Below are 24,854 nucleotides of genomic sequence, written 5' to 3'. Positions count from 1 at the left end.
TAGTACTCAATTGTGATGCAGCAAATAGCCTGTTGATATAATGTCTGCACATGAACTTATGCATGTTGTGTTTTCTCAGAACTTCCACTTTCCACACATATCTTGTATCTTCATCAGAAATCCTGATTTCTGTGCGCTCTCTTCTGCATTGCATTTAAATCATCCTCTGTGAATATATCTAGGTGTCTGGGATGTGATACACTCTCATCCCATGTCTGTGTTTGGTATGTCATTTTAGAATATCATACCCCATTACTCCCTCACTTTTGCAGCTACTGCCCTCCAGATTTGCACACCCACAGCTCTTGCATGCTACTACCTGATCCAGCAAACAGCTTGGTCAATTTCCATCAACACATGCAGCTGTGAAGGGTGACTTCCTAGGGAGAGGGTGTTTAGTACAGGCATACTAACTCATCTAATATTACCAATATCAGTGATAAAAAACTCGGTGTCAAAGGCTGGAGGCGAACAAAGACTCAGTGATGGATTGAGGCAGTCAAAAAGTTGGTAATGAGGACCGGTAACAGGCACCAGCAATCAAAAACTCGGCAATGAAAGCAGTAATACACACAGATGTCCAAAAACTCGGTAATAGATACAGGCAGTCTGGTAATGAAGGCTGACAATATACACAGGCAATCAAAAAGTTGGAGGTACACAGGTGGTCAAAAACTCGGAGATACACAGGTGATCAAAAACTCGGAGATCGACCCCCGGGGGGAGTCAATTACCGGCCCGGAGGTGACCCCCGGGGGGAGTCAATTGCCGATTGCGGAGATCGGCTTGAGCCTTGCACTTTCTATCATGGGTTTCTTGCTCTCTCTTTGCGCATTGTGTGAATAAAAATGGAACTAATGGGCACCCATTCTGTCTGTTTCGGTTGCACAGCTGGTGCAGTTTCCTGTCCTTTCAGAGTACAGTTCCTGTGTCTCAGTGATATGATAAGCTGAAGAATTGCTCTGGCATGGGTGCACCTATACATGCAAAGAAACACAGGCATGCAATAGAGTATGCCAGTTCCCAGATGTGCTAATGGGAGCTGTGGAATGCTGGTGCATTCATATTAAGGGTGGGATATTAATAAGCTCATATGAGGGGTGAGACGCCAATGAGCTCATATGAGGGGGCAAGCTCATATGAGGAGAGCGAGCTCATATGAGGGAGCGAGCTCATATGAGGGGGCGAGCTCATATGAGGGGGCGAGCTCATATGAGGGGGCGAGCTCATATGAGGGGGCGAGCTCATATGAGGGGGGCGAGCGCCGAGCTCATATGAGGGGACGAGCTCATATGAGGGGACGAGCTCATATGAGTGGCAAGGCGCTACAAAGTTCATATGAGGGAAAGACACTAATGCACTCATATAAGCAGCCACTTTTATAATATGTATAGGTGGCAGGGTGTGAGGGCACTCATATGTGTGGCTATGTGGTACATATAGACGGTAGTAGCAGGTATAGAGCGCCCACTCATATGAGCTTATCCGAACGCCAGTAGCGGTGTATGTTGTCATTGATATGAACGCCAGTGGCAGGGTATTCTGGCGCCACCCAGTGCTGCAGCATCTGCCCTCGTCACCGCACTGTCACCTTGATCTCTGCACACGGACTTGTCCTCGGCCGCCGACGCTCTGTCTCTATCTATACCGCCAGATCTGGCCACTGCTGTATCTTCTAGTGGTGCACCTGAAATGCGACAACTACCAGCTGCTAAAAATACTGAATTTGACGAACTAGCTAGTACGCTGGAAGGCAACAGCACCTCTCCCTGCAGTGGTGGCGCTACTTGTGCAGAAGCGCGGCCACTTCTTCTGGTATGTACAACTGTGACTCGCACAATGCTGCTCTGTACTCACACGAATGTCGCAGATGCCGAGCGCATTGTATGTATCCTGACATTCATGACTTGCAATCTCTAATCGGCCGTGTTAACAGGAAAGCTGCGTACGGGCCGGGCGGCAAGCTCCCACTACCAGAGAGCCCTATACGGCCCCCAAGCACGCTCGACGAACACGAGGAGCCATTCCAGCAACCGGCATCAATGGCTGCAACATCAGCGAGCAAGAACTCCAAGGGCAAGGGCAAAGCTCGTGCGGAGAAGAGCAAGGCAACTGCCGCAACGTGGCCACCGGTGCTCGAAGCAAACTCTAAGCTCCAGTGTGTTTTATCTTACTTATCTTCACCCGATCTCATCCAGCTGCAGGGTGCATTGTGCGGTCATCTGGTACACGAAAAATCACGGCACCCAAGAAGAATTTTCTGCATGGTACAGGACGCTGAAGCACCCCCAACGTGAGGTATGTGTCATTTACGCCTCACCGTACGGCGAGCGTGGGTGACAGTCATGTATAGACCTACAAGAAGACGGACGGCGCCAGGACATCAAAGAAGGAAGCGGGCGCAACAGGTGCTGGTCCTGCATAGAAGCGCAAGTGCGCAAGGCGGGAGCTGGAGGTCGGGCGCACGGGCAGAGAAGGCGAGGGCACGAAGGTGCGGAGGGCGGCAGGCGCGTGAGGGCGCGAGGGCGCGTGCAGGCGGCGGCGGCACAGGGGTGCGAGGGCGCGTGCAGGCGGTGGCTGCACGAGGGCGGGCGAGGGCGGGCGAGGGCGGGCGAGGGCTCGAGGGCGGGCGGGCGGCGGAGCGGGCGCGGGTGCGCGGTGGAGCGGGTGCGCGGTGGAGCGGGCGCGGGTGCGCGGGCGCGGGTGCGCGGGGCACGTGTATGATGTCATACTGTCAATGAAATTGGTGCAGATATATTCAGATCTATGAGGCCTGGTCGCACGTGGTTCCACTGAAAAGGCCCGTTGATAGCTGGGGATACATGGCAATAGGTGGCATCTATCCCCATAATTGTCAGTGGCGTGTCAATCGTTGCGGATAGATGGGGATAGGCGGACATTTATGAAAACCTACGCAATGAGGCATTCAGCAATATCGACCTATCCCCAGCAATCTGGGTCGTTGAGATAGCTCCAGATAGCTCCGGATAGGGGGCGTTCTCACTGGGCGTGACAGCACGTTCTTGTCACCATGCCACGTCTCTTCTCCTCATGGTCCCCACAACACTCCAACTTGCTATTTCAGTCAGAGTTCACCGGGCCGGGCCGGCTTCCGTCACGTCCTGGGAGCATAGAGTGCTTGTGAGTCCATACGTATTTGTATTTTCGACTTGCAAGGTGACATTAGGTTCGGAACGAATGTTATAGGCACGCCCAATGCTTCGTCCTTCATGATGCAATACACACCCGACCCCCATCTTTCTCATCGCTGAAACACCTTCCATATCCCACCTCGCTGGTCTGCGTATGTGAGTGCGGTCAGACGCTGTTATCACAACCCGGTCGCGCTGCCTTCTTTCAATTGCTCGAATGGCCCTAACGCGCCGATGGGCTCGAACATCCGGCCCCCACGGATCCCGTTCCCCCATGAGTCCTGGACAAAAACGCTCCTAGCAACGGAGCGCATCTTTCCCGCGGACAGATCGTTCTAGACTGTCTGACGATGGGAGCGCTGTGCTCGGGCTTCGCGGGAAGGATCGGAGGACAGGCGAAGGTACCGGTACACCTTGGCACAACTCTTCGGCACGGATGGGCCGGCGATTTTAACGTTCAAAAAAGACCGTACGGGAAGGTGGATACCTTCCGAACCCTCTCTCGGACCGCTTGCGGGCTTTGAAACATGTTTATCAGGACAGTAGGGAGCAGGTTCGGATTCGGGCAAGTCAAGGTTCGAATAGCTGAGCTTTCGTTTGCAAACTTGCTCATGCAACCTCAGTCGGTTGGGTTCCCTCAAAAATAGAGATAACATACGCATCTCCTCCCCGTGAAGCCGTCCTAGATGCAACACCTCACGTCGAGATGGTCTTTCCACTGGATCTTCCACGCCGAAGACGTCTTTGCTAGTAAGCTGTCCTGCCATCCCGGCAGGTTGCAACCACTAATCGTATATCCGCGAGCGGGAATTTTCGCAGACGTTGGGCGCGGAGCTTCCCTGACAGTTGGCAGATATCGAAGCCCGCCGATGGCCACACCCTGCAGTCGGTTGCTTCCTCTCATGCCACTTTCGTTGTGCTGGTGCTCACCGCGCTCACCGGCGATGCATGCGCGTGGCCATGTGCGTGATATCCCACGCTCCGTGGCGTCTTCGAATTTGTATGTCCGCTTGTCCGCCGGCGTGTACCTACGATGCCCTCTCGAGTGTCGAACGGTGATAGCCCGGGGTGAGTAGAGGGGTACCATCTCTGTCTCACTTCGCTACGCTCATAGGCCCACCCTAGGTGTGGGTACATAGGTCTCGTTGTGCACTCAACCAATCACTCCGCGCACCCCACACAGCCTCGTAATTAACGACAGCCGGTGGACGCTCGCCATGCGTTCTCTGCGACGCTGTTGTGCACGCGGCGCGCGGGTATGTGCCCAGCACTTTGTGGACCTCAAATTTAAAAGACGGCTCTCGAGCGCGACGGCCTCGTCTTGTATTCTAGCCAACGATCGACCTTAGTTGTTCCTTGTTTCGCAAAATGACACAGCTCCCGGCCTTGTCTAAACAGTTTTAACGTGCCGACACGGGTCCGTAGACGGGGCGCGATGTCGGGCGGACCTAGCAAGTAGTAAGCAAGGCAGCAGTGGAGTCAGCAAGAGGTAAGTGGACACCGTGGCTCCAGTGGGAGTATCAGAGGCCGCCGGAAACGATTGGCTGGCAAAGATGCGCGTGATGCGAAGTGCGAGAGCTTATGTAACGCCGCGCTGCTCGCATATACGCTCAGCAGTGCCGGGGCGAGAGGCGCTAGGGCCATGGAAAACCACCGAGCGCTGGCCGTTCTAGCGAGAAGGTATGTCGCAGTGGGTCCCCTCGTTAGCGTATCTGACGCGCCGATCGCGTGCACTACCGACTTCACAATTGACGGCGTGCGCGAGAATGTGCCAACGGCGACAAGAGGCTAGAGCCGAGCGCGGGGCTGCGCGGGGGCGGGGGAGCGAATGTGGCGCGCGCGAATGAATGAAGCTCGCGTCGGGCGATCGGAGCCCAGCCACATATGGCGCGAGGCACATCAGTCTGATTGCGCGATAGAATCTCGCCAACGCTTTGCCTTTGCGCCAGTCTGCGCCCGTGTGAGGCCCGCCCTAGTGCCCACACCGGTGCTTTATACTCCCAATCACCATGTTCTCGCGCGCCCCGTCTGCTTCCTCCCTCGCGCCCCGTCCATGCCCGCTCCGTCCTCATGAACGCCCCCGACGCCGACGCCACGAACCCACACGCCGACACGTCCCAACCATCCGTTCACCAGCCCGACCCCGGACGCCGCAGGATGTCCCTAATGATCAGCGATGTCGTGCCGCAGTCTGTGTGAGTTGCGTGCCACGCCCATAGCGTCTATGCCTTGACCTCAGTCCGCTGCGCGCGTCCTGCGCCCCAGCCACGTCCACAACTACCTCCACCTCGTCGGCGTCGGTGCGTGCATTTCCTACGATATCGATGTCGACTGGTCTTTCTCCCCGTGTGCGCGTACTGAGACGATGCGTGCGCTCGCTCAGTGATCCTCTACTTCGACTACCTCCTCACCATCGACGAAGAATACTGGCGCATCTGGCGGCCCCGCAAGACTCTCCGCACTACCTGGCTCTTCTACCTCAACCGATACCTTCCCCTGGTCGCGGTGCGTTTGCAGTTGACGTCATTTATACCTCCCACACATCAAACCGTGCTGAACTGCGACCCGTCCGCAGGACATCGCTGTGAACTTCGGCAACTTCTATGGCTACTGGAACGAGCATGTGCGCTCTCCTTCTCACCTCACGCGTTCTCCCGGTCGCTGATCGAAGCTCTCGTAGGGGTAGTTCCCGCTATGCAGCGCGCCAGACGGACAGAACGCCGACCATGCTGCACATCGGTATAGCTGCCGACAGTACGCGTTCTTCCGCCAAGTGCTCCTGATCGCCAACCAGGTCGTTGTATGCCGTGAGCGTTCATTATCTCGGACTCAATTGACTAGTCTGTAGCTTAACTGCGATCGCCCCACGCCTTTTCTAGTTTGTCTCTTTCTGAGAACCTTCGCGCTTTACGGCCGCAACTGGCACGTCGGAGGCGCCGTCCTCGGCTTTGCAGGAATTCTGTTTGGGGTGTCATGTGTGAGTCTTTCAGCGTGCCTCATGCGCGCAACACTATTCTGATGCGGACTTTCAGTGGTCTGTGGTGGGCCAACATGAAGACGTGCAACTGAAAGGGGGGTGCCATTTGGCGGCAGACCGACTCACGTAGTGCTTGATTCGTGCACGCATACAGCCCACGCTGACCCTCTGCCACAGAGCTATCCGTACGCGTCTGGGTATCTTGAGTGACTGACGTGCTGTTCTGACGTGATCCCCAAGGAATTGCTGTCGCATGGGAATCGCTGTTCCTGTTCGACCTAATGGTATTCTCACTTACGCTACTCAAGACTATCCGAACGAGACTGCATAATCCCACCTCGTCCGGACGACATGACCTTATATATGTTCTCATGCGAGATGGTACGTGGATGCCGACTTATATTTTTGTGTTCCGGGCTGATGTATATCCAGGTGCTATGTATTTTGCGTAAGCACATGCGCTCCCATTCCACCATGCTCCTACTAACCGCGAATCCAGCGTCATGGCCTCCGCCAACCTGCCAATACCCTAACTTTTTATGTAAGCGGCCCTCTCTCCGCAGGCCTCTCCGCCCACTAACTGCGCCTCCCTCACAGTTCGCCGAGGTGCGCAACGCCCCTCACACAGATCTCCTCTGCCACACGCTAGCTCACACTGCGCTCAGCCCCTCCTCCGCGGCTGCCTCTCCACCGCCGCATCCAGCATCTCCGTCACGATGATGTCCCGCCTCATGCTCAACCTCCAAGCCTCCGCGTCCCCGCATCCGTCCGCGATGACCGCGACGAGCTCCGGGGGTCCGCCCACGCCCGGCCGGCCCAGCGCCGACACCGCGCTCATCTTCTCCACCCGCCTCTCTTCTCGCTCGCGCACACCGGGACCGGGCTGGGACGATGATGGGGCTGGGCACGAGAACCGGGACGGGACCGGGGACGACGACGACGACGTACGGGCGCGGAACGATGGCTGCAGGCAGCTTCGCAACGTACGACTTTGAGCGTGCGGGGGAGGACGAGTACGAGATGCGGTCGCTGCCCGTGGTGCAGGAGGTCGCCGGGTCGGAGTCGGACATCGAGGTGGAAGCGCGGCGTCCGGCGCCCGGGAAGCGCATAGCGGAGGATTGGGGATGAAGAGGCTGCTGTTTCTTTAACTCTGTTGGGACTCCATGACTCTTGAAGGGTCCAGTCCGTATGTGTAATACTCAGCACTGAACTCAGATGCATCATGTATAATTAAAAGGAGCTCATATGCTAAGTCCCTATCGATTAGTGGTTAGATCATCACGTTGTGGAAACACAATTCCGTGAAGACGCCGGCTCGAATCCGGCTAGGGACATAATACAGGAATGAGATTTTTGTTTAAACCCTCAGTCTATCTGACATTACCGACGATGATAACCATGGATCACCACCTTTTGCCCAGTTTCACACGCTATCACACAAGACGCATTACCGGAAGGATCGTGTACTAAAGGAGTGTGAGGTATACATCGAGACACTACAACGAAAGCCAGTTGTCCAAAGCGTAAGAAAAGAGAGTTCAGGGACGCATAAGCCAAGGGCCGTCGCTCAAGGCTGCCGAGGCCGCCTTGTACGTTCTTTCGCTGAGTAGTGTCTCTGCCCAAAGACAACGAGAGGTACGCATGCAGCTACGAGGGAGGGGTGAGAACCTACTCTTCCCGCTCACGCGGTGAAGAGGCCGAGGACGGCGAAGGCCGCGGCGGCGAGAGTGCCGGGGGCGGTAAGGGCGAACGCGCCGCTCTTGGAGTTGGCGGAGCTAGTGGGGGTGGATCCAGAGCCCGACGCAGTGCCGGTGCTGCTCGCGACCGCTGACGACACGCCGGTGGGCGTCGCGGAGGCCGGGGGGTAGCCAGAGGCGACGGGCTTGATCTCGAACGTCTTGGATGTGGCGTAGATCTGGGTACAAGGGGTGAGCGCGTGAGCACGAACGAGGGCGCGCGGGAAGTGGGCGCGGCGAAACGCGGAAGACGAGGAATGGAAACGGGTCACGGGAACGGTCGGGGATAGAGGTGTAAACCGACACGAGGGGAGGGGAGGGGGGCTATTTTCAGAACAATACTCACATCCGAGCTGTTGAGGGTGTTGGCGAAGAGGATCTGGTAACCGGTGGCGACAGGGAGGTTAACGAGGTCCTTCGTGACGAGCTTGGAGCAGTCGAAGTTGTTCTGCTGGGCAATAATCGCGAGGGGCGAGTTGAGGACGCTCGGGTTGCTGTTCTGGACGCTGGACCGGTGTGTCAGCCCAAGGTGGGCGAAACGCTCGAAGGCGACAGAGAAAAACCTACAGCACGGTAAACTGCGGGATCGTGTTCGTCGTGCAGGTCCATGACACAACGTTATCGGATCCGACGACTGCGGGCGAAGGCAGGTGAGTTCACTACGGAGAGGGGGGAAAAGAGAAAACGCTACTTACGCCACCAGAGGTCGTCACCGCCGGGGACGAGGATGTCAAGCTGCGCAGAAGCAGTGGCGGCGAGAGCGGCAAGGGACAGAGCGGCAGTAGAGAACTTCATGGCTGAGGAAGCTGGCGTAAGAGGTGGATGAGGGCGGGGAGGGGCGGGAAGGGAGGGCAAGGAGAAGGGCAGAGACGAAGGCGTTGGAAGAAGACAACCAGCTGGCCCCAACAACGCACGGCGGCGAGCTCTTGACTGCCCACCGCGGCGGCTGGGTCCGTGCCGCCCCTTCGGCCGGCCCATTCTGGTGCGGGAAAATGCCCACATTTGGTCCGTCTCGGGCGGAGCCCGCCGCTTGCCAGGCAGCCGCCACGGCCATCGTCACCACTTGACAGTACTTGGACTTTCTATATGACACGCACCTCTAGTGCTGGTGGGACCATTCTGCGCTGTTATTGCCTGGTTCCGGATAGGTTGCCCTGGATAAGCATAGCGTACACAGCGAAGCCAAAACCCACCCCACGGATGGCCATGCTAAGTACTTGGAACGTTCATGTGTCATTTGGCCTGTAATCCAGCAGCTTCTAACAGCATGTTCGAATGTCGGCCACCACCAGAGCTCCGCTGTTCCATATACGTATGGTCGCACCTGCACAACTTCACCTTGTATCACTGACTTCGCTAAGCCTTCATATATCATATCTTGCTCCTGGATCCCATGTGACAGGCTCACCGATGCGCACGATACCCAAGCTCAGGTTGGTGACCACTGCATATACTGCGTGCTCTGTTTACTTACATGCATCTCTTGAAAACAGGCAGGTATCACCTACATACTCAAGCAGCTGTGGGTGCAGCAAAGCAGCTCGGCCTAAGCTCATCGAAGCCACCGGTTTCTTCACACCCTTTCATGACGCCCGCCCCCAATCGCGGAAATGTCAGCCCAACTCCTCCCTGCCCTCAGCTGTGTATCCGTCTCGCACGCCTCCAACACGTTGCAGGGAGGCTGCTGTAGTCGGCGACGGGCCGTTACCCTCGTATACATACCGCTCCCTGCACACCATACCCGTCCTCCTTCCCTCCACTCGTCGCAAACACTCATGCCATTCCACCTCCATTTCTCTCTCTGACCATGCAGTACTACGATGCCTCCGAGGCATTCGACGACATGGAGACGGAGTGGGACGTGGTCACTTCCGAGGAGTGGGAAGTCACGACTGTGCTGTCATTGGGCATGGTCTCTCTGGACACACTTCCTCAGCAAGAAAACAAGCACGGCTTCTTCCGTTCGGGCCTCCTTTCTATCGACCGCTGGAGACCCAACGATGTCACCTTCTCCCCTGTTTCCACTTTGCGTCGTGCCGGTATGCTATGGAAGCAAAGGTGAGTTTCCTTTATGGAGCTACTGCTCTATTTTAACTTGCCCTAGTGTAAGGAATATTCGTCGACGACTTCCGAACGTATTGCAAACGGTCGTGGCTGGACTTTCAACCTCACTCGCGACGCGCCATCCTCAATTCACCCCACGTTTCAGCTCGATGTACGTCGCGCCGACCTTCCTCTCGGATCCTGCTCACAACATCGTTGCAGCACGACCCTTGAATGCGCTGCCTGCCAAACGAATGTTGACCTCGACTCGCTCTTCACACCTTGTGGACACCGGTACCACGCCGAATGCCTCCTCACCCTCGTCGATACGTCCCTGCAGTCTCTCACGGCATTCCCTCCACGATGCTGTCGCCAGACGATCCCCACCGAGACCTTCGAGCACCACATGACCTCCACACAGCGCGCCCGCTTCGCCGAACGCCAGTCCGAATTCGACACCCCCAAACGCGTCTACTGCGCGAACCCGCGCTGCAGTCGCTTCCTCGGCGCGCGCGACAAACGCGTCCCCATCCGGCTCTACACCTGCCCGTCCCCCGCCTGCGCCAGTGCGCGCACCTGCGCGCGCTGCAAGGCCGCGGTCTCTTCGCCCCCCTCCCCCTCACACGTGTGCGCGCACGACGCGAGCCACCGCGCCGCGCTCGCGCTCGGCAGCCGCATGGGCTGGGTGCGCTGCCCTGGATGCGAGGCACTCGTCGAGCGGCACGGCGGGTGCGCGCACATGACGTGCGTGTGCGGCGCGCAGTTCTGCTACCGGTGCCGCGCGCGGTGGAAGACGTGCCAGTGCGTCGACTGGGGAGACGGCGTCGGCGCGGACGAGGACGAGGCCCGGCTCTTCGCGCCGCTCGAGGACGAGGGAGACCTGGCAGAGCGCCTCACGCTCTGGGTGCCCCCGACGCTCTCGCGCGCGCCCAGCGCGCTTGGGTTCGGGGTGGGCACCACGCACAGTCGCGGCGTCAGCGAGGATAGCACCAGAACGGGGACCAGCAGTAGCAGGAGTGGCGAGGGCGAGGCGAGTGGGAGCGGGAGCAGAGTGTCGGACGTGTGGTTCGCCCGCCCGCGCTCGCAGTCGTGCTCGTTCTGGCGTGCGGATGACTCTCGCACGCGCGACTCCAGCGTCCTCGTCGATGGCTCGCGCGACTCCGGTGTCCTCATTGACAGCCCCGGACATACGCCTCCTCTCACGCCGACGACACTCTTCAAGCCCTTGCCCCCGGTCCCCATCGCGAGCGTACATGGCTCGCCTGTCGTGGACACGACACCGCTGTGCCCGTTCCCGCTCGTGGTGGACCCGGCGGTGCTCGCGCGCGGCATGCGCGCACAAGAGGAGCGGAGGCGGCGACGAGCGACGAGCCTCTGACACGCGTGTGGTTCGTGGAGGTGGCCATATGACCTGCTTCTTTATTTTCCGGCATTGCCCCAGTGTTGTAGCTATACTTACTTGCTCTCTTCACGCTCGGTTCTTATTATCGCTGCTCCATATCTCGCTCTTCAAACGACTCACCCGCACCTACATATACTTGATACCACCACACTGCTACAGTGCCTCTGTTGCATACGTTATGGAAGTATTTTTATTCCTTCTTTTTCAACCCGCCCATCTGTTCTGGTTAGATATGTGAAAAAGAGTGTTTGGGCTCAACCTGAGAAATTAAGACTTGCCCCAACTGTCGTCTCACAGCCAGCCCCATCTCCTTTTCCGTTGGTGCCTACCATCCGCCATAGGATTAATGGAGTTCGGTCCGCATACCCGGGGCAATTCGAGGACGGACCGCTGTTGTAGTCAGCCTTCGGAGCAGGTTGTTTCGGGGAGACTATAATGTATAGTCAGCCACGCTGCCCTGCTAGCTGAGCTGCTTCGATTCGCAAGGTCGCAGGACTTTGTATCACGAAAGGCAGGTGAGCGATGCACAGATACATTGGACATCCGGATGTTCTGGGCGATGCATAGGGGGTAATATATGTATGTGGGAGACCAACCAGTCAGTGTACCCTCATCTGGTACACGGATTCGTTCAGGCGGACCCTCCAGTCGTTCTAGCATCGCATGCTTGACAAGCGCGATCGTGGGATAGACTCGCGTTGCTCAAAATGATGCCGCAGAGAGCATGAGCAGAAACACAAGCATCAGGAACTTATGGTGGTATAAACCCAAGCGGGGAGTTCGATCTAGCTGATCATGAGGCGGCGACTTTCTCAGTGAAGTTCAACACTAGAGGCGGCCAGCGCTTGACCCTGACACAGGTCCGTTAGACGCTCTCTCAGTTCAGACTCCGCCCAAGTCAGCAAACTCTATCGCCGCCGCGGGTGAGCGTAGGAGAGTCTCGTCGCCATCAACGCCAACGCCAACGTCAAATCTTCAAGGGTAAGCTGGTTTCTTCCTCAAAGTGAGTGTCTGTTGTCTTCCTATACCCCTCGGGACCCCTCTGCAGTCGCGCCAGGCCGAAATTGCGCAAGATTCGCAGAATACGATGCTGGATGGCTTCGGTCATATCCGGATGAAGGACCCATGTCTCATACCCCTTCCCCATCCCCCAGATGCCTTTCCACGAATACCAGGTCGTTGGGCGTCATCTCCCCACCGAGAACGACCCTACCCCCAAGATCTACCGCATGCGCATCTTTGCGCCCAACGAAGTCGTCGCCAAGTCGCGGTTCTGGTACTTCCTCAGGTACGTTCTTCCTGTGTGATACCCGCGCTTGTACCGCGAACATGCCCTTACGTGCCACCCAGGCAACTGAAGAAGGTGAAGAAGGCCAGTGGCGAGATTATTGGCGTCAACGTTGTGTGTATTATGTCCCTTGCAGCCGTTCAAGTGGCAGGCGGAATGGGAGGCTGATCGCCGTCATTGGGACGTGCTCTTTTAGATCCATGAGAAGAAGCCACTGAAGATCAAGGTCTTCGGCATCTGGCTTCGTTATGACTCGCGCTCCGGTACCCACAACATGTACAAGGAGTTCCGTGAGCTCAGCCGCACGGACGCCGTCAAGGCCCTGTACCAGGACATGGCTGCCCGCCACCGCGCTCGCTTCCGGTCGATCCACGTACGTATTACCGTTTTCTTAACGACTGGTTCACGGCTCATATCCACCCTAGATCCTCCGTGTCGTCGAGGTTGAGAAGTCCGAAGACATTCGCCGCCCGTACATCAAGCAGCTCCTTGTCCCTAAGCTCAAGTTCCCCCTCCCCCACCGTGTCTCGAAGGTCCGCTCGACCTTCGTTGCGAACAGGCCGTCGACGTTCTAAGGAGCTTCGGTGGAGTTGTTGTATGGGTTGCCGTGGTACGATCTCAAAACTCTCGTCGCTTTGCTGTAGCAACGTTGTCCTCCCCCACATGCATATGACGGTATGAATGTATGTTACGCCATGTGTGCATTATACCAGCATGGCATGCTCTCCCAGAGCGGACCTTGGATCCTAGGAGCCGTGCACCAAGACAATATTACCCAACATTTGTGTACCGCCAAGATACCAAACCGATGGCGCTCTGCTCTGAGGTATAAAGGCTCCCGGCTCGAGCATATGGAAAGGGTCACAAGTGCTGACAGATGTGCCCACCGGGTGCTCCTACTTAGCCAACACGCTGCTGCCATCTGCTCATTCGTTGTTCCTTGCTCCTAGCATCTGTCTCTCAGTACTTTCTCGTCGACGCATCTATTTCCTGCACCTGTACCTTCATTGTTGTGCTCTGGAGCACCTGTATCCAACGAGGTCCTCTGCACAAACTCGCAGTACACGGAATTTATTAGCCCTCGAATGGAGAATCGGATGTTTCGAGCTCTCCTTCGCGGGCGTGCTTGTCAAATCCACGATGCTAGGACGAATTGACCAGATTTCAGTACTTGGACCCTGGTGGTACACATACTCCGGACGTGCCTCTATCGACCTTGCCACCTTCTCGGCTCAACTACAAGACTTTGGCCCAAACCTGGATTGAGTCACCCAAGTACTTGTAGTTCATTGTACATATCCGTGTACTATTCTACCTGTCGTCGGGGAAGCAATGTAGCTCCCCGCTGGCCTCACATGAAAACCGTGTTGGTCTCCAACCATTATCCTGTACGGCGGCGTTTCCGGCAAAGCTTCACATACTCCTCCATCCCACCCTCCAGCCGAACCAGGCGACCCTTCCGTACAGCGTACACCTCGTCCGCGACCTCCGTAACGAAGAACTGGTCGTGCGAGACGACCACGACCGCGCCGCTATACTCCTTCAACGCTTCAATCAGAGCCTCGGTGGTGATGTAGTCCAGGTGGTTCGTCGGCTCGTCGAGGATCAGAAGATGAGGCGAAGATCCGAACGTATTCAGCGCGAACGCCACGCGGACCATCTGTCCGCCGCTGAGGGACCGCAGAGGCTGCACCGCGAGGCTGCCCTTGAGCCCGTACTTGCCCAGGTGCGCGCGGCACTCCTGCTCGCGCTTCTCCGCGTCCTTGTCGAGGAGGAGAGTCAGCGCCGAGGTGTCGTCGTCGTACTTGTGCAGGTCGTCGACATGATGCTGGGTAAAGTACCCTATCTTCGCCGTCGGGTGTCGGTTGATTTGGCCCTTGACAGGCGTAATCTCCCCCACGCACGCCTTGACGAACGTCGTCTTCCCGCTGCCATTCGCGCCGACGACGGCGATGCGCGCGTCCTGCCCGATGTTGAGCGTCACGTCCGAGACGATGGGTGCGAGTTTCTTGTTGTACGCGAGCGAGACCCCCTCGACCTCGATGAGAGCGCCGCTCTGCCTGAGCGGAATGGGATCCGGGATAGTCCAGTTCGGTACCGCCTCGGCCTGGTCGACCACGACGTCGTCGCGCGTGGAGGTGTGGTACCCCGCGCGGTCGCGGTTGAGCTTGAACCGGTGGCCCTTCGCGTTCACCTCCATCCCCATGCGCTCGAGCTTGCGGTTCCGGGACGCCATCTGCGCCATCTTCTTGTCGTCCCCGCTCTTCCGCGCCTGCGCCATCGCCGCTTGCACCGCGCGCTCTGCGTTGCCTTCTTGCGCTCGATCGCGGCGGCCATACGCGCGAGGTACTTCTGCTTCTCCTCCGTGTTCTCCAGTATCGTCGAAATTCCGACGTGGTACGCCAGCGTTTGGGCTCTGAACACGACGATCTCGTCCGCGACGGCGTTCAGGAACGCGCGGTCGTGCGAGACCGTCACGACCGTCGTCTCCGTCAGCTGCCCGATGTACTCCTCCAGCCAAACGATCGCCGGCAGTCCAGGTGGTTCGTCGGCTCGTCGAGGAGGAGCACGTCCGGCTCGACGTGCAGCGCCGCCGCGAGCGCCACGCGGATCCGCCAGCCCCGAGAGCTCGCCCAGCGGCCGGTCGTGCCAGTCCGCGGGGAAGCGCAGCCCGGCGAGGATCCGCCGCGCCTTCGCGTCCGCCTCCTCCTCGCCGTACCCCCCGAGCTTGACCGCCTCGAAGAGCTCCGCGAGCAGCTCCTGCGCCTCCGCGCGGCGCGCGCGACCTCGTCCGCGCCGGGGCCCCTCGCGCGTGGCTGCGGCCTCGCCGCCTGCTCCCGCTCGCGCGCGATCAGCCTCTTGCGCGCGTCCGCCCCGCGCGCGCCGCTGCGCTCTGCGCGACCTTGTCCGCGGCGGCGCGCTCGGCTTCGCGGCGGTCGCGGCGGATCACGCGCATCGCGCGCGCGACCTCGGTCGGGTCGTCCGCCTCGAGCGCGGTCTGCAGCGCGCGGAGCTCGCGCCGGATCCGGCCCGCCTTGGTGTCGGCGTCGACGACGGCGCGGACGACGGAGCGCGCCATGTCGGTGCCCTCGAGTTGCTCGACGTAGAGGATGCGGATGTTGGGCGGGAGCCCGGTGAGGCGGCCGTGTCCGAGCGCGCGGAGGAGGGTGGACTTGCCGACGCCGTTCGCGCCGACGAGGCCGTAGTGCACGCCGCGGAAGAGGCGGAGGTGGGCGGAGGCGAGGAGGACGCGGGGGCCGAGCGCGAGGTGGACATCTTTGAGATCGATGTCGGTCGCAAGGGTCTCGAGGGTCTCGGTGTGGAACCGCGAGACTTGGGAGGTTGCGACGAGAGTGTCGGGAGGGAGTGGTAGTCCCTGGATTGGGGGTCTGCGGGGGACTTGGGCGTGGCTTTGCGCGTTGAGACCATGTTCAATGCGAGCTGAACATGTGCAGGCGCCTAAGGTCAGAACTCCCATACAGTGAATGGTAGAGACTCACTTCAAAGCTGGTGTATGCAGGGACAGATTGCAGACCGGGGTAAGATCGGGTATCTAGACGGCAAGGTGGTTGAGCTTGAGGCTTGAGGGACGGGCAGCAGATAAGGCTCGCGCATTAAGCTCTCGGAACCGCAGCCGTGACTCAAAGCGCTCGACTGTCGTGGGCGTGGTGCAGCTGTCACGGAGATCGGCTGATTTTACGTGAGGGAGAAACGTCACGCCGCATACGCTGCCCAAGTCAAGGCTTCAACGTCAACATTCAGTGTGTCATACTCTCGCAGCCGAGTGATTGAAGGATTGACTAGTCAAGACTCGGTCTCTGTACAGAATCTAGCCGCGATATGCTCGGAGAACCACTGCATTGACGTCAGTGCCCTGCGTGACCAATCTGGCGGGTGTATACATACCTTCTTGAGGAACCGTGCAGAATCCTTAGGTGTCCGCTTCTGTGTGGAGTAATCCACATACGTGACACCGAAACGCGTTTCGTACCCGTCCGCCCTACTCGCCCGCATGAGCAATCACAGGGCCACCGCACTCTGCAAACATACCATTCAAAGTTGTCAAGCAGACCTTGTAAAAAATCCATTAGCAAGGGCGAACGAGATGGAGGTGGGGAACAAGAACCTACTCCACGCAAAGTAGGACTTCACCTGGACGCCGTCCTCTGTGACCGCCTGCAACACTGCATTTGCGTAACCGTCGTAATATTCGATGCGATCCTTGTCATGAACGACTTCATCCAGGGGAAGGGTGTTCTCGTCCTTCACTGCGAAGCCGTTCTCTGTCACACTGTTTGAAGAGAAGAGTACGGCTGTGGTCAGTTCTTGGAGAGAAGAAGGGGGTATGAGTTTACGAACTAGACCGGCATTTGATAGGTCTGGAAGTCACATTTAAGCACGGAAATGGATCAGCCCAGTTGATCAATTACATACCTTCCACACGTAGTTGAGAAGCTGACCACAGCTGTTAGCGCTGCGCGTCTCACCAGCTTTGACATTGACGGCTTACTGAGCGAAATCCCGGAGGATCTATTCATTGTTTGGTCAGCTCCGTTGACGCGGAAGAGGACGCGCACACTAACACGTCTGCAGCCATGGAACCTGGGCTAGTACTCGTCAGCATAGAACTCAAGTGGTACAATACGCTAATGGAGACTCACCTTGGGTGCCAAGCTGGGACCCATCTGGTCGGACAAAGGTGTACTGGACCTTGCCTTGTATCTCGTCCTCGCCACCCTCCTCTACGAACGGCATAGTGACCACCCGCATGCGGTTTGGATGGGTTGAATGGACTCACTGACAAGCTGCGTCGTGTATGTGTTCAGGCCGAAGAAGTCCGAAGAACCTTTCACTACTTTCACTTCTTCGTCAGTGAACTCCGGCAGCCGGTCACCGATCATGGCTTTCACCGCCGACGGATAGTAGCCTTTGTAGATCGGATCCTGAGCGAGATGTTATTAGTCCTTGTAGGTACCCGACAAAGAGATGGTCATCACCGCAAACCGACCTGGTGGGCTATCAGCGACCATGAACGAGAACGCCGATGATGATACTCACCCAATTTGAAGTCGATTCCACGTTGAGCCGCCGCAATACCTATGCAATCCATGAGGCGTAGGCTTCGTGCGAACAACAGCAACACACTCTGCGGAGAATTATCCAGGGCTCTAGCCATTGGGAATCGAGGGTGATCCCGATCTGGCCACCCTGTGGACCCTTGAACTTCTCGCGATACAGCCGGACAGCATATGCGTGCGAGAGAATGACGTGATGGGCAACGCTGATGATGTTATTAGACACAACGAGTGGTGACAGCCCACTATGGAACTCACATCCAATTCTCCTTGTCTCCTTTGTGACCTGGAGCGAAGACGCCGTTGGCGTAGCCGAGAACTGATACACACCAGGGCTCGTTGAAAGTGATCCTGTAGACGATGGTGAGTCTCTCCACGAGAAGTGGTTCGAGTCGAGACATACCAGTTCTTCACCAGGTCTCCGTAGCGAGTGAAACAAAGCTTGAAACCTGTTCAGTTCAGAGTGGAGGTCTCATGCGATGCACCCATACCTCTGCATAATGAGTGTAGTCCTTGATGATCTCTTCCTTGTTAAGCCAGCCGCCGTAACTATCGTCGAGTCCTTGCGGGAGATCCCAATGGTAAAGTGTCTGCAGTCCACTCAGGCAACCCGCCGTGATAGCAAACGGAAATACAACTCACCACATATGGTGTAATGCTGTTCTTGACAAGCTCCTCGATGAACTGCCTGTAAAATGCGATTCCTGTCTCGTTGACGGTGTCGTCACGTCCTCCCAGGGGGATCAAGCGACTCCAGGAGATGGAGAACCTGTAGGCGTTTACCCCGTGCTCCTTCAACAGCGCGATGTCTTCACGCCACAGCCGATACGAGTCCGTGGCGACGTCACCGTTGGAACCGTCCTTGATGGTGCCCTTGCGATGTGAGAAGGTGTCCCAGATGGAAGGCCCGCGCCCGTCGACATTATGAGAGCCCTCGATCTGATAGCTAGCTGGAGTGGTCGTTAGATATTCGCATGGCCAGTAGGACTATAAGAATCACCTGTCGCAAAACCCCAGACGAAGTCGCTTGGAAGTTTCTGGGCCATGGCGTTCGTGGGCAATGGGCAAGGTGCCTCGCTATAGGAAGCAAGGGCTTATATGTTCTTCGCATGCGCGGCGAAACCTCGGTTAACCCTGCGGCCCTTCTGACGGTGAACGATAGGGAGCAGGAATCACCTGGCAGTGGGATGCATACCAGGTGATAGCCTTAAAAGCAGGCTGGCCAACTCTTCGGTAGACGGGAATAGCACGCTTGAATGGATCGAAAAACTTTGTAATTATAACTACAGAATACAGTGCTCAAACCTACACAATCGAGTGCACAGATCGAGTGGAGATGAGTGAATGCGAAGAACGGGAGGACGATACGGACGCACCTCAGCGATTGCTGAACAAAGCCCACCGCAGACCCTCGTACATGTCGTCCAATCCCACGGGCTTCTTTGGGGGGCGTTTCTTGGCCGGAGGTAGAGCCAGTTGAACTGCACCTCGCTCCTAGCATCAGCAGGCGAGGGCACTTCAGCGATACCCTAGAAGTACTAACCCTCAACTCGTGCCAGATCTGTGGGAGACGCAGTTGAGGGATGAGAGGGATTCTCTCGTTTGGCCTTTAAAGCTAGCTCCAATTGCTCGAACGCGCTTAACGCGACATTTGGTTTGGCGGACGGCACGCCTGAACCTCCTTGAGACCTGCTGCGGAGCTCGGCGGGCCATTCGTCTTCAGGGATGCCCGTGTCTTTCAAGCTTGCGCGAATTTTGTCGACCGCGTTGAGGTAGTCGGTCCGGGCTTCGTCGTACAGATCGTACACACAGACGGCGCAGCCCGACATGCAGCATTCTGCGACACCACAGTTCAACCGCGGAAGGGAGTGAGAAGATTGCAGGAACGCACCGTCATCCGCTGGGGGTTTGGGGCATTCTGGGATCACTAAGCCTCGGAACATCCTCCGGGTAACTTGACTAGAACTCGTCCCGACCAGCTCCTCGTCCATTTGCTGGGTGGTTTGAGAGACGGCATCTGCTTCCTGGAAATGTCGAATTTCCCGTCCATAAACTTCCTTGCCCCGCGTAGAGCGTTCAAGCCATCGGTATCGTTGAGAGAGATCTTGTCCACCACGCCGCGGTTGCTTCAGCTGCGACAAACGCTCCCGATCGAGAGTGGGTACGGGGTTCGAAGAGGTCGAAGGCTGCGACAGGGCGCTTGAGACCAATCGTCGAGAGAGGGAGTCATGAGGGAGGGTCTGTGCCCGCGGGATGTTGGTGCAAAAACGGGGGTGCGCGGCGGAACGCGAGAGGTGGAGACGAGACATGCACGACTTGAGCATGACGAAGGCTTGGCGACGGCGATCGTCCCCGCGTCGCCCGCGGACTGGGCGTCATCGAATGCGAAAGGCAGGTGGTTCCCACGAGGGCGATATACGCAAGCCGTGTACGCGAGGGTCGCGAGGGTGGCGCACGCTCGGCCTGGCACTCGACCGCCATGGCGTCCTCATCCTCGTCCGGCAACGCCTTGAAAACCTTCAGTCTCCTTAACGATGTCAAGGAGTTGACCGCGCAAGATGAGATCTTCCTCTACGACCACGCCGAGAATCAGCGAGTAAACAACGAGAAGCCTTGGACACGAGAGTGAGTTGGGGGCTGGTGGAGAGCGAGAAGCAGAGACACTCATGACTGTATTCCTCGCCTTTCCAGCCCCGCATTCTTCAAAGTATGCAAGATCTCTGCCGTCGCGTTGATCAAGATGGTGTGTACATGTTTTGCGCCACAACAGCTTGGGTGCTCATGCTCTCCTAGGCTATCCACGCTCGTTCGGGTGTGCCATACGAGATCATGGGGATGATGCAGGGGAAGGTCATGGGGAACGCACTCGTGATTATCGACTCCTTTGCTCTTCCTGTGCAAGGGACGGAGACCCGAGTAAATGCTGCGAGCGAGGCATACGAGTACATGGTGCAGTACTCAGAGGGCAGTCAGCAGGTGCGCTCCTATACTCCTATCTTGTTCCTCTTCCTCCCCCTCATATTCTCCAACCTAAGGTTTCTCGTCTGGAGAACGCCATCGGCTGGTACCACTCCCATCCGGGATACGGATGCTGGCTTTCAGGCATTGACGTGAACACGCAAATGCAAAACCAGAAGTTTCAGGACCCGTTCGTCGCGGTCGTCATTGATCCCAATCGCACCATTTCTGCCGGAAAGGTTGACATTGGCGCGTTCCGCACGTACCCTGAGAATTATACTCCGCCGGACTCGGGCAGCAATGAGTACCAGAGCATCCCGCTCAACAAGATCGAGGACTTCGGTGTCCACGCGAATCAGTACTACCCCCTAGAGGTTCAGATTTTCAAGTCGACGCTTGACTTCGAAGTTCTCGGGCTGTTGTGGAACAAATACTGGGTCAACACGCTTAGTCAGAGTGCCTTGATCTCGGTATGACTTTCGGTATCGTGCCTTTGTCCGTCCAATGACTGAGATTGCTACAGAGCCGTGCATATTCCGCCAACCAGCTCGCCGATCTTCACCAGAAACTTTCCAAGGCACAGAGTGGCATCTCCAGCACTCGCCCACCGCAGCCAATCCTGATTGACGAGAAGGCGGTGATCAAGGTAGAGTCGCTCAAACGATGAAATCTGGGCATGCGTTGATGGCGGTTCCCTTGCAGCAAAAGGATACCAGCAAGCGGGAAGAGAGCACACTGTCGAAAGCGGTCAAAGACAGGTCAGCTTGAACACCGCCGACAGTTTGCCCGCTCCTAACGTCAGATAACAGTGGCAAGATTGCCAGTGAAGCGCAACACGGGCTCATCGCTCAAGTACTCAAAGATGTGATCTTCTCAACTCGGCTGGGTTCAGGTTCCGGCACCGCCAGCAATGTAGAGGACGTTGTGGACACCGCGATGGCGATCGGTTGAGAGTATCGAAAACTGGTGGAGAAGTCACCTGTAAGTTCTGTCTTCATGGCATGTCTGATGTAATAAGTACCACAGCGCGTATGTGCTCCCCGCAAGTAGAGTCAATTGCATTGTATTGTTAGCGGCGACGAGGCTCTTGTTTTGTCAGGCTCGTCCTGGCGCCGGCCTGCGGTAGTCAGCGATCTCAATCACACTGGGCATCCATGACCTTCTAGCCGAGGACTCTCCTTCCACGGGGGTACGACTCCAACGCGCCGCGGAACGCCGTTGACTTTCACGAGCGGAGCGTTCGGGCACAATTATTAGTCCCGACTCCCGTGCCTTGACCCAGTTGACCCGTGTGGCCTATCGGTCGTTGTCTCAACGTCACTGGTCCGCCCGGCGTTGCAACCCACATGGTTGTTGCAAGAACGGAACTTCTCCGCTTCTGTGTAACTTGATGTCCGGGCACCCGACCCTCTCGCCTAGGTATGCACATATAAACCGATCCTGATGCGGAGCCATTTCGCCGCCCGCGAGCTCCCATCCCCGAGATGCTCTCCCTCACCAGCGTCGTCGTGCTCAGCCTCGGGCTCCATGCCCTCGGCCTCACCCCACCCTCAAACCTGCCCACTGTAGCCCTGGGCGCGTTCAACGCGAGCGGGAGCGCGATCATCAACTCGCCGGACATCGACCAGGCCTGGAACATGCTCCTCAACTTCTCGGACTATGCGAACTGGAACCCCTTCGTCAGGTACGCCTAAACCCTCCTCGCATCCGCTCGGCTTCGTGCTCAGCGCGCCCGCTCCTCAGGCAGCAGACCATCCTGAACGAGTGGCTGCTCCCCGCGGCGGACCAGACGCCGAAGGAGAACGACAAGTTCCTGATCGTCTGCCAGATCCCGCCGCTCGCGGCGCCGGTGAACGCGTCGACGCCGTCGAACGCGCTCAACACGCGGATCACGTACGAGAACCTGACGGACATCATCCCGGCCAAGCACCAGGTCAGCTGGACGACGGACTTCGCGCCCGACTGGCTCATCCACTCCGTCCGCTGGAGCACGGTGAGCACGTTCGTTGACGACGACGGCGCGACCAAGGTCTTCTACGAGTCCGCGAGGTGTTCGACGGCCTGTTCGGCGGTGCGGTCGGCCTCATCGGGGACGACCTCAACAAGTCCTTCCAGGCGCAGGCGGATGCGATGAAGGCGGTCATGGAGGGCACGTACTACAACTGAAAAGTGGGCGGGGTTCACGGCGAGCAGTGGGTGCTGAGGCCTGAGGTGTCGGCGATCGTTTCGTTCGTTGACTTATACCCACTCAATGTTGTCCTTCATGGCTGGAGAGTCCATCCGTTCCAATGACGAAGGTTTCGGTGGTGGCAGTACTCCAGTGGGAGATTGAGTTCAAAGTTCACCCTGCAGTAGATGGCGCCAAAGCAGACGTGGGAAGGACGTTCGGCTGTCGCGCCCAAGTCGACAAAGGCAGGCTGTCCGCCGCTGCCTTCCCCACTTCTTGCTCATTGTCTGCGCACGTTCGCGGTGGCAGCGCGTTCCTCGCCAGCCCTTCTATCAGCGCGCTCCAGCGTCGCTCTGGTTCCTCCCAGCAGTTCGCTCCCATAAGGCTTCCTTGGTCGCCCTGACTCCCCTTCCTTGTTTCCTGCTCTATATAATACAACGATACCCTCACACTTGTCTCCTGCTTCACGCCCTACCATGCGCACGTATACTCTTACAGCGGTCGCTCTGGTCTCTGCGCTCAGTAGCGCACCGACAGCCTACGCTTGGGGCGCCGCAGGTCACGAAATAGTCGCCACCATCGCACAAATCCACCTCCCCCGCCCCGTCCTCAACCTGGTATGCGACATCCTCCACCCCTCGCTCAACCTCTCCTCCCCCTCCGCTCGTGCCGCGCACTCCTATCCACCCTGCTCGCTCGCACCTATCGCCGCCTGGGCGGACCAAATTCGGAGCAAGCCCCAGTACAGATACACGGCCTCGATGCACTACATCAACGCCGTCGACGACGACCCGCCTGAGGAGTGCGTCTTCCCCGGGCCGCAAGGCTGGCAGGGCAAGTCTACCGCGAACGTCTTCGCTGCGCTGGGAACGTCTCGCACGTCATGCGCGAGTTCGCTGCAGGCGAGCAGAGCGTCGGCGCCGCGGAGGAAGCCCTCAAGTTCTTCGTGCACTGGATGGGGACATGCACCAGCCGCTGCACATGAGCGGGCGCGAGAAGGGCGGGAACGGGGCACGAGTCACCTGGAACGGGCGGGTCACCAGTAAGTCATCTTGCTCCCGCCTGCGAAGTGAGCCTGCGCGCTGAACGCGCCGGCGTGCGTAGACCTGCACAGCGTCTGGGACGGGTTGCTCATCGCCCAGTCGCTGCGCTCCGTACCGCGCAACTACTCTCGCCCCCTCCCCGGCTCCGAGGGCGTATTCGTCGAGCCCCACCTCCGCGGCGCGATCTACGACGGATACATTCGCCGGATCATGCACGAGGGGCTCACCGTCGGCGGGCGGCTCGATGAGGAGTCCCGCACCTGGCTCGAGTGTCCGCAGGCCCCCTCGACCTCTGAGCCCACCAAGTCCGGCTACACCCTGCCTCAGCGCGTGCAAGCGCTCCTCGGGCTCGACCTCGCGAGCGCGCTGGGGATGACGACGCCCGCGGGCGCGGAGCGCGGGTGGGACGACGACGTGCTCTGCCCGTACGCGTGGGCGGCCCCGATACAGAAGCTCAACTGCGATCTCCCGGTATGGCCCCACGAGCTCGACCTGCCCGGGACGCACCCGTCGGACGTTGCGCCAGAGATCGACGAGGACGGGAAGGACATGGCTGCCTCCGCAGAGGCGACCGCTCGACCTCCAAGGCACCCAGATCTGGTGGAGTTGGACACGCCGGCATACGCAGGGAAGATTTATCAGGAGTGGGTCGTGGAGAGGCTGCTTGCTATGGCAGGGGTACGTCTTGCGGGAGTGCTCACGGACATTTTCGCAGACGCGGCAGGAGATCTCTACGCATGATGCCCAGGCAGCCCTCTTGGGACACTCATCTAGGTACCCATACTAGCCGATGTACGATATATACTGGTCTGCCATCAATGAACGATGTACTTTGTGGAACACATATTTGCTCGCTGTGTGATAGTCCTAGCGGCCTAGCTTGTTGTGAGTGATTTCTAGGAGGTGGTAAGCACCAAATTTAACCGCGTTCAGACCTTCGTACGTGGAAGGTCTACCGAGGGGAGACTACATAGTTCGCGTTCAAGGTGTAAAGATTGATTTAGGAGGGATTC

The 24,854-nt window shown here is 57.9% G+C and overlaps 10 protein-coding genes and 1 non-coding gene across 11 annotated transcripts; 8 read left to right on the top strand and 3 right to left on the bottom strand.

Moving 5' to 3' along the window:
- Positions 1-1,692: 1,692 nt before the first annotated feature.
- Positions 1,693-2,425, top strand: BXZ73DRAFT_75167 (uncharacterized protein; the record flags this gene model as incomplete). The annotated part of the gene is made up of 5 exons (XM_048022163.1): positions 1,693-1,815; positions 1,871-1,884; positions 1,937-2,158; positions 2,199-2,298; positions 2,354-2,425. The coding sequence occupies 5 exons, from the start codon at positions 1,693-1,695 to the stop codon at positions 2,423-2,425; spliced, it is 531 nt and encodes a 176-aa protein (XP_047880924.1).
- A 2,797-nt stretch (positions 2,426-5,222) lies between these two features.
- On the top strand, positions 5,223-7,257 carry BXZ73DRAFT_98418 (uncharacterized protein; the record flags this gene model as incomplete). The annotated part of the gene is made up of 13 exons (XM_048027681.1): positions 5,223-5,347; positions 5,418-5,452; positions 5,536-5,657; positions 5,728-5,775; positions 5,839-5,959; positions 6,032-6,129; positions 6,185-6,255; positions 6,307-6,314; positions 6,370-6,413; positions 6,629-6,670; positions 6,727-6,735; positions 6,795-7,112; positions 7,174-7,257. The coding sequence occupies 13 exons, from the start codon at positions 5,223-5,225 to the stop codon at positions 7,255-7,257; spliced, it is 1,125 nt and encodes a 374-aa protein (XP_047880923.1).
- Positions 7,258-7,381: 124 nt separating this feature from the next.
- Positions 7,382-7,463, top strand: BXZ73DRAFT_t43. The gene has a single exon. It is a non-coding gene; the product is annotated as a tRNA-His (tRNA).
- Positions 7,464-7,810: 347 nt separating this feature from the next.
- Positions 7,811-8,660, bottom strand: BXZ73DRAFT_75165 (uncharacterized protein; the record flags this gene model as incomplete). The annotated part of the gene is made up of 4 exons (XM_048022162.1): positions 7,811-8,044; positions 8,212-8,371; positions 8,433-8,499; positions 8,561-8,660. 4 exons carry the CDS (start codon positions 8,658-8,660, stop codon positions 7,811-7,813), a joined length of 561 nt encoding a protein of 186 aa, XP_047880922.1.
- Positions 8,661-10,191: 1,531 nt separating this feature from the next.
- Positions 10,192-10,713, top strand: BXZ73DRAFT_14921 (uncharacterized protein; the record flags this gene model as incomplete). Its single annotated transcript, XM_048017504.1, has 1 exon — positions 10,192-10,713. A coding segment is annotated over one exon (522 nt), but the record flags the coding sequence as incomplete, so codon positions are not given.
- Positions 10,714-12,464: 1,751 nt separating this feature from the next.
- On the top strand, positions 12,465-13,173 carry BXZ73DRAFT_75163 (60S ribosomal protein L18A; the record flags this gene model as incomplete). Its single annotated transcript, XM_048022161.1, has 4 exons — positions 12,465-12,598; positions 12,661-12,712; positions 12,795-12,971; positions 13,024-13,173. 4 exons carry the CDS (start codon positions 12,465-12,467, stop codon positions 13,171-13,173), a joined length of 513 nt encoding a protein of 170 aa, XP_047880920.1.
- A 3,229-nt stretch (positions 13,174-16,402) lies between these two features.
- BXZ73DRAFT_42208 (beta-glucosidase 1A) lies at positions 16,403-18,719 on the bottom strand (the record flags this gene model as incomplete). The annotated part of the gene is made up of 18 exons (XM_048018911.1): positions 16,403-16,453; positions 16,505-16,598; positions 16,649-16,670; positions 16,729-16,889; positions 16,958-16,977; positions 17,033-17,053; positions 17,109-17,128; positions 17,182-17,205; positions 17,260-17,340; positions 17,397-17,541; positions 17,596-17,606; positions 17,657-17,695; positions 17,740-17,879; positions 17,932-18,024; positions 18,077-18,114; positions 18,165-18,263; positions 18,316-18,623; positions 18,674-18,719. The coding sequence occupies 18 exons, from the start codon at positions 18,717-18,719 to the stop codon at positions 16,403-16,405; spliced, it is 1,413 nt and encodes a 470-aa protein (XP_047880919.1).
- A 492-nt stretch (positions 18,720-19,211) lies between these two features.
- On the bottom strand, positions 19,212-19,982 carry BXZ73DRAFT_42238 (uncharacterized protein; the record flags this gene model as incomplete). Its single annotated transcript, XM_048018918.1, has 2 exons — positions 19,212-19,510; positions 19,565-19,982. The coding sequence occupies 2 exons, from the start codon at positions 19,980-19,982 to the stop codon at positions 19,212-19,214; spliced, it is 717 nt and encodes a 238-aa protein (XP_047880918.1).
- Positions 19,983-20,152: 170 nt separating this feature from the next.
- BXZ73DRAFT_42127 (Mov34-domain-containing protein) lies at positions 20,153-21,582 on the top strand (the record flags this gene model as incomplete). Its single annotated transcript, XM_048018897.1, has 7 exons — positions 20,153-20,298; positions 20,365-20,416; positions 20,467-20,649; positions 20,709-21,101; positions 21,155-21,277; positions 21,334-21,389; positions 21,441-21,582. The coding sequence occupies 7 exons, from the start codon at positions 20,153-20,155 to the stop codon at positions 21,580-21,582; spliced, it is 1,095 nt and encodes a 364-aa protein (XP_047880917.1).
- Positions 21,583-22,115: 533 nt separating this feature from the next.
- BXZ73DRAFT_98411 (uncharacterized protein) lies at positions 22,116-22,797 on the top strand (the record flags this gene model as incomplete). Its single annotated transcript, XM_048027680.1, has 3 exons — positions 22,116-22,315; positions 22,375-22,624; positions 22,681-22,797. The coding sequence occupies 3 exons, from the start codon at positions 22,116-22,118 to the stop codon at positions 22,795-22,797; spliced, it is 567 nt and encodes a 188-aa protein (XP_047880916.1).
- A 477-nt stretch (positions 22,798-23,274) lies between these two features.
- BXZ73DRAFT_88365 (phospholipase C/P1 nuclease domain-containing protein) lies at positions 23,275-24,582 on the top strand (the record flags this gene model as incomplete). Its single annotated transcript, XM_048024919.1, has 3 exons — positions 23,275-23,669; positions 23,731-23,840; positions 23,903-24,582. The coding sequence occupies 3 exons, from the start codon at positions 23,275-23,277 to the stop codon at positions 24,580-24,582; spliced, it is 1,185 nt and encodes a 394-aa protein (XP_047880915.1).
- Positions 24,583-24,854: the final 272 nt, after the last annotated feature.

This window comes from Epithele typhae, assembly GCF_022376455.1.
Source record: "Epithele typhae strain CBS 203.58 chromosome Unknown BXZ73scaffold_7, whole genome shotgun sequence".
In the NCBI taxonomy this organism is placed as follows: Eukaryota; Fungi; Basidiomycota; class Agaricomycetes; order Polyporales; family Epitheliaceae; genus Epithele; species Epithele typhae.
This window is presented reverse-complemented; position numbering and strand designations above follow the sequence as displayed.